At 36.7% G+C, this 13,520-nt stretch overlaps 1 protein-coding gene across 1 annotated transcript in view; it reads left to right on the top strand.

The window, feature by feature from the left end:
- LOC128688359 (serine/threonine-protein phosphatase 6 regulatory ankyrin repeat subunit C) overlaps window positions 1-13,520 on the top strand; it is a 95,595-nt gene that overhangs the window by 19,732 nt on the left and 62,343 nt on the right. The window contains exons 2-7 of the mRNA XM_053776173.2: window positions 2,279-2,423; window positions 2,602-2,990; window positions 3,508-3,724; window positions 5,766-6,002; window positions 10,082-10,288; window positions 11,754-11,884. Coding sequence (XP_053632148.1) covers window positions 2,336-2,423; window positions 2,602-2,990; window positions 3,508-3,724; window positions 5,766-6,002; window positions 10,082-10,288; window positions 11,754-11,884 — 1,269 coding nt within the window. The 5' untranslated portion in view covers window positions 2,279-2,335. The remainder of the gene's footprint in view (window positions 1-2,278; window positions 2,424-2,601; window positions 2,991-3,507; window positions 3,725-5,765; window positions 6,003-10,081; window positions 10,289-11,753; window positions 11,885-13,520) is intronic.

Genomic DNA, 13,520 nt, shown 5'->3' with positions numbered 1-13,520 from the left:
ATCTTGCATGTTTATGAGACAGAAAAATGGACACCAGCAATCCTATCTATCTATCTATCTATCTATATATATATATATATATATATATATATATATATATATATATATATATATATATATATATATATATAAATTTATATATATATACATGTATATACATGTATATATATATATATATATATATATATATATATACATGTATATATATACATGTATATACATGTATATATATATACATGTATATACACTGTGCTCTTGGGAGATTCTGAAGAGAAGTTGCAGAGATTGGTGGATGAATTTGGTAGGGTGTGCAAAAGAAGAAAATTAAAGGTGAATACAGGAAAGAGTAAGGTTATGAGGATAACAAAAAGATTAGGTGATGAAAGATTGAATATCAGATTGGAGGGAGAGAGTATGGAGGAGGTGAACGTATTCAGATATTTGGGAGTGGACGTGTCAGCAGATGGGTCTATGAAAGATGAGGTGAATCATAGAATTGATGAGGGAAAAAGAGTGAGTGGTGCACTTAGGAGTCTGTGGAGACAAAGAACTTTGTCCTTGGAGGCAAAGAGGGGAATGTATGAGAGTATAGTTTTACCAACGCTCTTATATGGGTGTGAAGCGTGGGTGATGAATGTTGCAGCGAGGAGAAGGCTGGAGGCAGTGGAGATGTCATGTCTGAGGGCAATGTGTGGTGTGAATATAATGCAGAGAATTCGTAGTTTGGAAGTTAGGAGGAGGTGCGGGATTACCAAAACTGTTGTCCAGAGGGCTGAGGAAGGGTTGTTGAGGTGTGTAGAGAGAATGGAGCGAAACAGAATGACTTCAAGAGTGTATCAGTCTGTAGTGGAAGGAAGGCGGGGTAGGGGTCGGCCTAGGAAGGGTTGGAGGGAGGGGGTAAAGGAGGTTTTGTGTGCGAGGGGCTTGGACTTCCAGCAGGCATGCGTGAGCGTGTTTGATAGGAGTGAATGGAGACAAATGGTTTTTAATACTTGACGTGCTGTTGGAGTGTGAGCAAAGTAACATTTATGAAGGGATTCAGGGAAACCGGCAGGCCGGACTTGAGTCCTGGAGATGGGAAGTACAGTGCCTGCACTCTGAAGGAGGGGTGTTAATGTTGCAGTTTAAAAACTGTAGTGTAAAGCACCCTTCTGGCAAGACAGTGATGGAGTGAATGATGGTGAAAGTTTTTCTTTTTCGGGCCACCCTGCCTTGGTGGGAATCGGCCGGTGTGATAATAAAAAAAAATAAAAAATAATATATATATATATATATATATATATATATATATATATATATATATATATATATATATATATATATATACTGTACATGTATATTATATATGTATATGAACATGTGTGCATGTGCTTTGTTCATATGTAAATGTACCTGTGTGTATGTATGCATGAGTACAGTGGACCCCCGCATAACGATTACCTCCGAATGCGACCAATTATGTAAGTGTATTTATGTAAGTGCGTTTGTACGTGTATGTTTGGGGGTCTGAAATGGACTAATCTACTTCACAATATTTCTTATGGGAACAAATTCGGTCAGTACTGGCACCTGAACATACTTCTGGAGTGAAAAAATATCGTTAACCGGGGGTCCACTGTATATGGTATGTATGTGTAAATATTATTCCTGGTTAGAATTTTTAAATGAGAAATAGGGTAAATCTTTGATTTTTTTGTGTGATGATTATTTCAGAATAGAGAGGAAGTGTAATATAGGAGAGGCCTGAGGATGTGGTTAATGAACATAGGAAATGTTACTATAGTGCCTGGAATGCCTAGTGTCAATTTTCGACTCTCTTTAAATTGGAACATGCAAAGTAAAAGTACACAAGTGCAACTTATGTGACATTTTTATTGTGGCAATGTTTCGCAATAAAAATGTCACATTAGTTGCACTTGTGTCCTTTTACTTTGCATATTGTTGGTAATTCTACCAACTTTATTACAAATTGGAACATGTTGAATATTGTGTAAAATTGGTTAGATGACCAACTTCTATACATTTTAATGGGTAATTATTTTAATTGAATGGGCAGTTTCTTGTGCTTAATCGACAGATCTAAATAGCTAAGAATTTGGTGTCATTACCATCATAAGAAGATTCTCTAGCATTTCAGAAGAATTTTTTTTTTTAAATGCTGACATTGAGCACTTTTAATTTTGGGGGTTCCGACAGTGAAGGGGCTAAGTAAAATCTATTTGAAAAGTTTTCTGAAGTGATTCTTTTTCCCAGTCACTTATGATTTTATAATTTTCAGGCTGATGTGTACAGGATCTGGCCTAACACCCAAGCTGACGGTGCCACATAACTAACAATGGCCACACTGGCAGCAATGGCAGATATGTTGTATGATGCCATCAACATCGGAGATGTCGACACCGTTATGGACCTGTTAAAGAAAGGTTTGTTAATTATCAAACTGAACAGTGTTGTGAATTACAAATAATTAATACATAAGTAGTTTTAATAGCTGTAAGAATAAATATTATCACATAGTTATTGATTAATGAGTAATGAGCAAGTAATGAGTACTAAAAACTTGTGCATAAGTCGTTTACCTACTCAGCAGGTTTTTTACAGGTGCCAACGTGAATGTGCTTCCATCATGTGGACGGACAGCTTTGGGTCGTGCAGCACAGTTAGGACATCTGGCTATTGTATGCCTCCTCCTAGATGCAGAGAAGTTTTACACTACTCCAGAAGAGGAGGATGTGGACACAGAAGCCATGTTGTCATGTGTCACATCTAGTGGCAGCTCACTTGCTCAAGCATCAAGCACTCCATCGTGTGTTTCACTGGTCACTGCCACGTCTCCAGATCCATGGTCTTCACCTGTTAATGTAACCTCAGTACCGGCTGCCTCAACTTCCACTCTCCGTCCTTCGCTTGGGTCTTCTTTACGAAGTCCACAGCCACATAAATGTTGCTCTCCAAGTATTGATTCTGAAACTTGTACATGTAGTGATGAGGTTTGTTTCAACTTTAGCTCATATTCTTTTTATTCGTAAATTTACATTCCATATTATTTTTTCTTTTTATTTCATATTCAACGTAGAGTATTTATAGTACAGCCTCTCCGCACTTAGCGACATACTCGTTTACCAACAACTCGGACTTACGATGGGCTCTCTGACCAGTATACATACCTAAATAATGTATATTAGAGCTGATTTCCTCTATTCTGTGTATGTATTACAGTATACAGTACACTACTGTATAAATATTTAAAAATATACCAGTAATGTTATAAATGGTGCAAAAGTGACATTAAAACAATACCAAAGATGGTTGACACAAACCCACTACCATTATAATATGCTCCTCACTTTGCTATGAATTCGTTTGCTGACGTGGTCTTAGGAACGGAACTCCGTTGTTAAGTGAGGAGAGGCTGTATATGCAATGCTGATATAGATATTAGTGTTGCAGATATTGAAGTGTTGTTCCACAAAGTATTTAATACTATTTTTACATACCCTATTCCAGTTGTGGGGTTTGGACTTAAGTGATACAAATCAGCACAGCGATTGGGAAGCTGGAAGATGTAATCGGGACCTTCCTAGTAACAATAATGAGGAAGGCTCAGAAACTGAGATAGAAGGAGCTTATAGTGTTCCTGTGTGTAGCCACACAACGAGCCAGTATGGTCCTAGCAACATCGGTTATTATGTTTATGAATATCGGGAGGAAGATGAGGATACTGGTAAGTATTGTATTTGCAATAAGAAATCGTTGTCTTTTTAAAGTATTAGTAGTAGTATTATACAACCCATTCTACTAATTAGTCAGCATTTCACTGCTCAAAACAGTTTAATAGATGACTGTTGTATAATAATAATTAATAATAATAATAATAATAAAATAAAATATAATAAAAATTTTATTTCTTTGCTAAGGTTACAATGTGTGTTTACATATCATAATTTGATTGGAGCAAAGAAAACCACTTATCATGTCAAGGCATTTCGGGCAGACTAACTTAATACTTATAGACTACATAAGTCTAGACAGGTGAAGAGTGTTTGAATACAAATATACTTAATATTTCACTCTATTATTAATATGAGGTAGTACAATTTATAAAACAATCATACATTTTTATGTTTATTATGATTATAATAATAATCATAATTTAAGTTTGTAATTAAGTTTATTTACTCTATTATTAATATGAGCTAGTACAGTTAGTGATACAAACATACATTTATAGGTTTGTAATAATGGCTTAATTTTTTTTTTTTTTAACAAGTTGGCCGTCTCTCACTGAAGCAGGGTCACCCAAAAAGAAAGAAAATCCCTAAAAAGAAAATACTTTCATCATCATTCAACACTCACCTCACTCATACATAATCACTGTTTTTTGCAGAGGTGCCCAGCATGCAGCAGTTTAGAAGCATATACGTATAAAGATACACAACATATCCCTCCAAACTGCCAATATCTCAAACCCCCCCTTAAAAGTGCAGGCATTGTACACTGTACTTCCCATTTCCAGTACTCAAGTCTGGCTATATAAAAATAACCGGTTTCCCTGAATCCCTTCACTAAATATTACCCTGCTCACACTCCAACAGCTCGTCAGGTCCCAAATACCATTCGTCTGCATTCACTCCTATGCAACACGCTCATGCATGCTTGCTGGAAGTCCAAGCCCCTCACCCACAAAACCTCCTTTACCCCCTCCCTCCAACCTCTTTGAGGACGACCCCTACCTCACCTTCATTCCCCTACAGATTTATACGCTCTCCATGTCATTCTACTTTGATCCATTCTCTCTAAATGACCAAACCACCTCAGCAACCCTTCTTCAGCCCTCTGACTAATACTTTTATTAACTCTACACCTTCTCCTGGAGATGGGAAGTACAGTGCCGGCACTCTGAAGGAGGGGCGTTAATTTTGCAGTTTTATAACTGTAGTGTAAGCATGCCTCTGGCAAGACAGTGATGGAGTGAGTGATGATGAAAGTTTTTTTTTTTTCGGGCCACCCAGCCTTGGTGAGAAACGGCCAATGTGTTAATAATAATAATAATAAAAAAAGGTAAGGAGAGCCCTTTGAGGTACATAGTATCATATCTTGGAAAGAATACCAACTGTTTTGGAAACTTTTTTAGTTATTTGCTGGATGTGGGTCTGAAATTTAAGATTACAGTCCAGGTGGAGGCCTAGAAATTGTACGAGCCTTAAACAGTGATTACCTGACTGTGTATTGTAAAGCGTTTGGTGGGCCCCCATTTTCTGTTCATACTTAAAAAACTTATATTGCCTCTCTGTAATATTTCATTTATGTATGTATCATTTTGATATGTTATAGTTTATTAATTTTTATTAATTCACGATAAGTTAACTAAACCATGCATATAATTTTTTTCATTTTTTTTTTTTTTTTTTGCTGAAAACAGTATGTGAGAGATAAACTTAGTAATTACTTTCTAGCAAAAGAAAATGTGCCAGTTAAATTTACTGCAAGATAAAGTATTATAATTCTTCATGAATTTGCTAAATTATATAAAGAAGAAAGGATGATTGGTTTAGGAAATTCAATAGATCAACCATCATTCATGAAATAATAAGCATGAAAGGAAAAACAAATACAGTATAGTTAAGTGGTAAGACCTTCTTTGCAGAATATAATTTTGAAAGGTTTAACATCAGTATGAGAGTTGCATTAAGTTTCTCACAGAAAGAAAAGACACCAAAAATATGAACTTTAGATCAGTTTTTTGTATAATGATTTGCTTGCAGGGGAATCTTCTGGTCCTGTTTTGTCATCCACTGAAGATTCAGATTCTGCTTTGATGGCAGAGAGACGTCATCACCACCACCTTCATCGACATTCATCTTCTATTCTGTTGCAGCGCACACTTGGCAGAGGCAGGGCTAATATTGTATCATCTGATTCTGAATTTGAAACTGAAAATAAAAGACACAGGAGGCATGCTCGTCACAATCACCGCTCACACCGCCATGAAAGAGACAATGGTGAGGAATGAGTTTTCCTTGTAATAACTATATGAATTTGCTTATGTTCCTAAATTCTTCGTGTAAAGTGCTGTACAGTATAGTAAAGCACCAGAAATGTAGTGATTGGTTGCTCAGAAAATTGGATGCCAAAATTATCATCATTTGAAATTGTTGCTTGTTCAGTTATTCTGTTGATGATATGTTCCAATGTGAGAATTCATAATAAAAATCACACTTGCAAATAGAAATGTATAGAGTAATTCTGACACTATTGCCTTGAATGCAATTTATGACACTACCTTCAATTTATAATACTTTACCTTCAATTCTGGCAGCCTTTTGAAGGCATAGCTTTGGAAATGAATGGTATAAAATACCGACACAATGGAAATATAAACACTTAAGCAGTATAATGTGATCCTTTATTGACAACGTTTCTCCTGCGCAGTGGGCTTTATCAAATCAGATCTGTTTGTGACATGATAAAGCCCACTGCGTGGGTGAAACGTTGTCAATAATCACATTATGCTGCTTAAGTGTTTATATTTCCAAGGCATAGCTGTGTGGTATAGGTATACACTGCTACTACCTGTGAACTCTCATTAGTGCACAATTCTTGAAATTTCTCAAAACTTGTTAAAATCAGTTTGATATCTTGAGAAATCTCAGAATCTTGCTTTTTCTGTATTAATGATCTTTGCAGAGTTCATACTATATATTTTTATTCATTCATTGCACTGGAGAAAGACACAGGCTAGTAAATGCTTTCTAAAAGTTTGAATGTTTTTATTGTACAACACTCTCAGACATCAGAGCTTCTGCTAAAAATGCACACAGTTTAGTGTAAAATTGTCACAGATCCTTGCTCTGCTTTTTTCCAACTTTAATTATCATGTGCACTTCTTTTGGGTGCCATGGTTAGTAAGGTATGATGAAGGGCAGGGAAGAAATATATTATTTTATGTTACTCTCATCATCATCCCAAATGATGAGAGTAATTCTCTTCAGAATTACTTACAAGAATAATGTCATTGGCATTGAGTTAACTATGACAGCTTTTACTTTGTATCTAATTTGTTATCTTTTAATCACCCTATCATTCACTTTTTTTACAACTATATATATGTTAAACAACCATGATGACATCACACATCCCTGTATAAGGCCTACTTTTACTGGAAAATAATTCCTATATTTAACCTCCTTCCTGGGTTATTAATGCTTATTGAGCAATAAGCATTCCTTTAAATATTGAACATTTTAAAAATAAAAGATTGTGAAACAGAATCAGTATCGGCCTAAAAATTGGTATCATTCTATCCCTATTTTTAAATCTACTCCATACCTTTTTTACCCCCCCTCCTCACCCCTTCCACATTACCAGTACTCTTTTAGCCAACCTTTCTCCACAACAGTTGCTTATATTTTACCCTAAGTATCTCTTTCTAATTTATTCACCTTCCTCTCTCTCTCTCTCTTTCTCTCTCTCTCACTCACTGATAACATTTTCCTTGTATCCCATCTACCTCTTGTTCTCACTATAGCTACCACTAGATAATGATCTAGTATGTCTTATCTCTCTAAGAACTTGTATGTACATCCAGTATACCCATGAACCTTTTATCTATTAATACATAATCTGACAAACTGCTGTCATTATGCCCTATATCATATTTATCCTCTTTATTTTTTTTTTCTTAAAATAAATATTGCCTATTACCAAATACTTTTTGATACTGTAGTAGGTTCGCCGGTCTTGTCCCAGCCCGGGTCTTTTCCAGGTGAATATTTTTATATATAATTCAGTTAGAAACCCTCCCTCATCATTTACCCCAATCATTCCAACCTTACCTACTATGCCCTCTACATCATTTTCTACCATTTTAGCACTGAGATCCTATACAACAAATGTTTTCTCAATGGTTCAAAACTCTCTAAACATTCACTTACCACCTCTCAAAATTTCTCACTCCTGTACACCTTTCTCATTCCTAGGTGAATAAACACTTAATACAGTGGACCCTCAATCAGCGATATTAATCCGTTCCTGAGAGCTCATCGTTAATCGAAATTATCGTTAGTTGAGTTAATTTTCCCCATAAGAAATAATGGAAATCAAATTAATCCGTGCAAGACACTCAAAAGTATTGAAAAAATTTTTTTTTACCACATGAAATATTAATTTTAATACACACAAATTGAAGAAGACATGCACAGTTACATGACACTTACCTTTATTGAAGATCTGGTGATGATTGATGGGATGGGAGGAGGGGAGAATGTTGATGGTGTTAGTGTTTAGAAGGGGAATCCCCTTCCATTAGGACTTGAAGTGGCAAGTCCTTTTTCGGGGTTACTTCCCTTCTTCTTTTAATGCCACTAGGACCAGCTTGAGAGTCACTGGACCTCTGTCGCACAACATATCTGTCCATAGAGGCCTGTACCTCCCGTTCCTTTATGACATTCCTAAAGTGTTTCACAACATTGTCAGTGTCACAATTAAACACTTGTTCAGGTTTCAATTCTTCACTGTCTATGTACTCCTTGAATTCCTGCACATATTTTTCAGCTGCTTTTTGGTCCAAACTGGCAGCCTCACCATGCCTTATCACACTATGTATGCCACTACGATTCTTAAATCTCTCAAACCAACCTTTGCTGGCCTTAAATTCACTCACATCACCACTAGTTGCTGGCATTTTTCTAATTAAATCCTCATGCAACTTCCTAGCCTTTTCACATACAGTGGAACCTCAAATATCGAACTTTCTTCGGTCCAGAAGGCTGTTCGAGTGCCTTTACCGAATTAATTTATTCCCATCAGGAATAATGTAAATTAGATTAGTCCATTTCAGACCCTCAAAAATACACTTACAAAAGCACTTACAAAAATACACTTACATAATTGGTTGTGTTGGGAGCAGTTCGATTTTTGAGGTTTCACTGTATGATCACTTGAGAGATGCTATCTCCTGCTATCTGTTTTTCGTTTATCCACACCAATAATAGTCTCTCAACATCTTCTATCACTTGCGATCTCAGTTTCGAAAACATAGTTGCACCTTTGGCAAGAACAGCTTCCTTGATTGCCGTTTTCTTGGCCACAATAGTAGCGATGGTTGATTGGGGTTTTGTGTACAACCTGGCCAGCTCGGAGACACGCACTCCACTTTCATACTTAGCAATGATCTCTTTCTTCATATCCATAGTAATTCTCACCCTTTTTGCTGTAGGGTTGGCACTAGAAGCTTTCTTGGGGTCCATGGTGACTTATTTTGCAGGTGTAATCACTAAAAAGGCTGTGATAATATGAAATGTTCCGATTGTATGCTTGGAAGCGACCGTGGTGGCTGGCTGGCTTGTAAACACTGGCCAGAAGTGGACGCGTCTCAGACGGAACGAATAGTGTTGGTCGAGTTTTTAAGCGCTAGTCGAGGCAAAATTTTTACGTTAAAATGTATCGCTGGTCGGATTTATCATTAATCAATGCCATCGTTGGTCGAGGGTCCACTGTATATCCAACTTCTTAGATCCCACACTTATTCTAAACTACATACTTCTTGAATTTAAATGCCCATTACCCCTCTTTTTCTTCCATAGCTGAACATTTAATATCAGGCTTTGGTTCTCTCCATTACTCCTGATTTAACCCCAGTTATTCCATCCCATTGAAATCCTCCCACCCCCTCTTTAGCTTTGTTTCACTTAGTGCTAGGGCATTCAGCTTCCTTTCATTCATAACATTAACAATGAATTCTTTCTTCATATCTGTTCTACACCCAAGCACATTAAAACAATGCACTATTGCTATTTCCTTTTCCTTTTTAGCATTTGATACAGGAGAAGGGGCTACTTGCCCCTTATTCCTTGCATTTTAGTTGCCTTTTCAGCATTCATTGCTTACTGGGGAAGAATTCTACTCCACTTCTTGGAATTGAAAGGAAGCACTACTAGGACAAGAACTATTATGAAAGTAATGTATCAAGTAGTATATTTATTTATAAATATCAACATTGAGCTTTTCATGTAGCTTATTTTCAAAATAGAGAGAGCACTTGATTTTTTTCTTTTAATGAAAAACATTTTTTTTTGTGCAGGCCGCCACAAAGCATTGGTTAACTCTCATCGGTCAAGTCCATGGTTGGCTCAGCTTCACTCTGAATATTTGTCCCTTGGCCTGACTTCCCCCTGGTCTCTAAGCCGCAGCTGTGATATCAATCAACAAGATGCATATGGGAGGTCAGCACTGCACTATGCCACTGAGCAGGGTCATACATATATTGTTCACATGCTTATCAAATCAGGTAAATCACTTTTATTCTGTTTGGATTGTGTTTTATTCTCCTTCACATTTGTTGAGTCTTGATACAGTAATTACATAATGTAGGAGCCTTACAAGCATAGAAATGTATGTCCCATTATTTTATACATTATTGTATAATATTGCATATTTATGTAATGTTTTTTTTTTTTTTTTTAAATTTTCTACTTATTCTGACATACTGTATGTACTTATGTAGACAGGATCATTGCTACTTTTACTCTTCCTCTCCACAAATTTATGTAGTTTCCACCTAAGAGTATTTATGACTAATATGGATAAGTATTTTACAAGCACCTTATTAATTTGATATAAAGATGTGTCTCATGGACTATCATATGAAAAGAATGGGAACTTGTTTACATGCAGTAAATGAGGCGAATGTGAATAGAAAGTTTTGTTTACAAATACTGTAAGAAAGATTACTAAAAAGCGTTTGAAAAGGATGTCAGCATGGTGGAATATTCTGAGTTATAAATTTATGACGCGTAAAGGCAGCAGATGAAAATGTACTGTTGATAAGTAATAATTGTTAATGGTGGCCTGTGGCCTGGTACGCAGGGCTTTCGCTTCACATGCTGAGTGTCCATGGTTTGATCCCTGGCAAGGGTGGAAACATTGGACAAGTTTCCTTACACCTGTTGTACCATTCACCTAGCAAGCCAGTAGGTACCTGGGTGTTAGGCGACTGGTGTGGGTCACATCCTGGGGGACAGGATTGAGGACCCCAATGAAAATGAGACAGACATTACCTCGACGCACTGCCTTTCTTGTGTTATCCTGGGTGGCTAACCCTCTGGGGTTAAAAATCTGAACAAAATCTTATCTTAAGTTTACAGTATGTATTGTTCTTCATAAATGTGATTAATTATTTATAATTATGGGAAAAATACTATGGGTGTGGCAACTTTTCCTCAGTATTAAGTGTTATAACCAGTGGTTAGAGCACTTACTAAGTAGACTTCATCTTGTGTTTAGTCTGTAATTTATCTGTTTGTAAGTTATAAATGAAAAGGATGAGAGGAGAGGAAGTTTGCATTGGTACCGTATATATACTAATGTTAGACAATCTCAAATCTAATAGGGATAGAATATTATGATTATGTAATGAATACAGCTGTATGAGTAGAGTGTAAAATTAAGGAGCAACATTTGAAGGGAAAAAAAAGTGATTTTAAATAGTAACAAAACTTTTAGGTAATATAGGTTAAAATTGCACGTAAGAGAGCCGTTAATATTAGATGTGATGTTATCACATAATCCCTCTTGTAAGTTTTATTTTTATCCCTTGAATTGTACCTGGAAGTTTTTTGTAGCTAAAACAGTGCAATATTGTTAAGGATATTAAATTATTATTCTTGGGAGTTACTTTGTGGAACAACTTAATTAAATAGATTATACATTATTAAGAATACATTTGTTGAAGAGAAGTTACATTTTCCTTAAAGGGGTTCGTATAGACACTCCAGATGCTGAGCACATGACTGCCCTCCACCTTGCGGCGCAGAGAGGCTTGGCAGAGGTTATTACACTATTGCTGGAAGGAGGAGCAAAAGTCAACACAAAAATGAATGATAAGGTAATTTATTTAGAACTTGGAAAGTTAAGCCAGTGTAAGTAGGCATCTCAAATTTGATACTGTAAATGAGCTCAAAGCCCATGTATTCTGCTTAGTCAGGCCATGAACACCTGATTCTACATACGGTAATAATAATCATCAAATACACTCTGAAAAGCGAACCGATTGCATACGTAGAATGTGTATTGCATATAAGGATATACATGTACCAATAAAAATAGGGCATGCCATAATACAGTGGAACCTCGGTTTTCGTTTTCCCTGGATTTCTTTGAATTTGGTTTTTGACAACTTTTTTCATCAAAATTTTGTCCCAGTTTTTGTTCATCACCTCGGTTTTCATCCGCCATATCAAACGTGTCCGCCTGCATCCACACAACATCCCACGCACGCGTTCTGAGTCAGTCTATCTTTGTTTCTCGTTGAGTGAACATTACCCTACACTTTCATATGAAACATTTTGTAATAATCCATTTTTTTGTGCTTGTTTATTAAGTGCAACTGCTAAATAAGTCACCAAGGGGCCAAAGGAAGTTCCAAGTGCCAGCCCTTTGATAAAGAAGGCAAGAAATTGTGGCCAGAATGTGTCCAAGAGAAGGATTTTGAAGGGTTTGAGGCTGACCCTGACAACCCTACGCCTGTTGTGGAATCTCTTGTGGCTTTGGGGAAGTCCATGGAGTTGGATGTGAATGGCCAGGATGTGGAAGAGTTGGTGGATGACCCCAGGGAAGAGTTAACCACTGAAGAGCTGCAACACCTTCAACTGGGACAGCAACAGATCACAGCTGAGGAAATTGCTTCAGAAGAGGAGGAAGAGAGAGAGAGAATGTGCCTTCTTCAGTGATTAAGGACATGTGTGCAGAGTGGAGGGAGTTGCAAAGTTTTGTGGAGAAATATCACCCTGACAAAGCTGTTGCAAGCCATGTCTGCGACATGTTTAATGACAGTGCCTTGTCCCATTTTAGGCAAATCTTAGAGACGCCAGAAACAGACCTCTGGACAGATTTTTTTGTGTGACGGGTCCAGTGGCACAAGCTGGTCCTAGTGCCAGTAAAAGACAAAGAAGGGAAGTAACCCCGGATAGGGACTTGATACCTGAAGTCCTTATGGAAGTGGATTCCCCTTCCAAACAATAACCTTTCCTCCCTCTCCCCTCCTCGCCGTCTTCCATACGCCAATGAGAGTCTTCAATAAAGATAAAAGTTATGCTAAATATTTATTTACCATTTCATTAGTCCTTTATATTTATTTCTCATTGTTTTTTATATGTAAAACTATAGTTATTCTCTATAAAATATAATTTTTGTTAATACTTTTGGGTGTCTGGAATGGAATAATTGGATTTACATTATTTCTTATGGGAAATATTGCTTCAGTTTTCATTGAATTTGGTTTTCGTCGGACTTTCTGGAACAAATTAAAGACGAAAACCAAGGTTCCACTGTAGTAAGTTTGCATACAGTGGAGGAAACCTATATATAGTATTGGAAAAAAAACTTCACTAAGTGTTTCTGTTTTATAATGTATAAATGGATTTGTAAATCTTAATTCTTTGTTCATTTTTTGTGCGAGTGCAGTGAAGCACCATGTCTTCCCTATTAGTGGACGTAGGGTTAAGCTCCATCGCTTCTTGTGA

This window comes from Cherax quadricarinatus, chromosome 19 (assembly GCF_038502225.1).
Source record: "Cherax quadricarinatus isolate ZL_2023a chromosome 19, ASM3850222v1, whole genome shotgun sequence".
Lineage (NCBI taxonomy): Eukaryota > Metazoa > Arthropoda > Malacostraca > Decapoda > Parastacidae > Cherax > Cherax quadricarinatus.
This window is presented reverse-complemented; position numbering and strand designations above follow the sequence as displayed.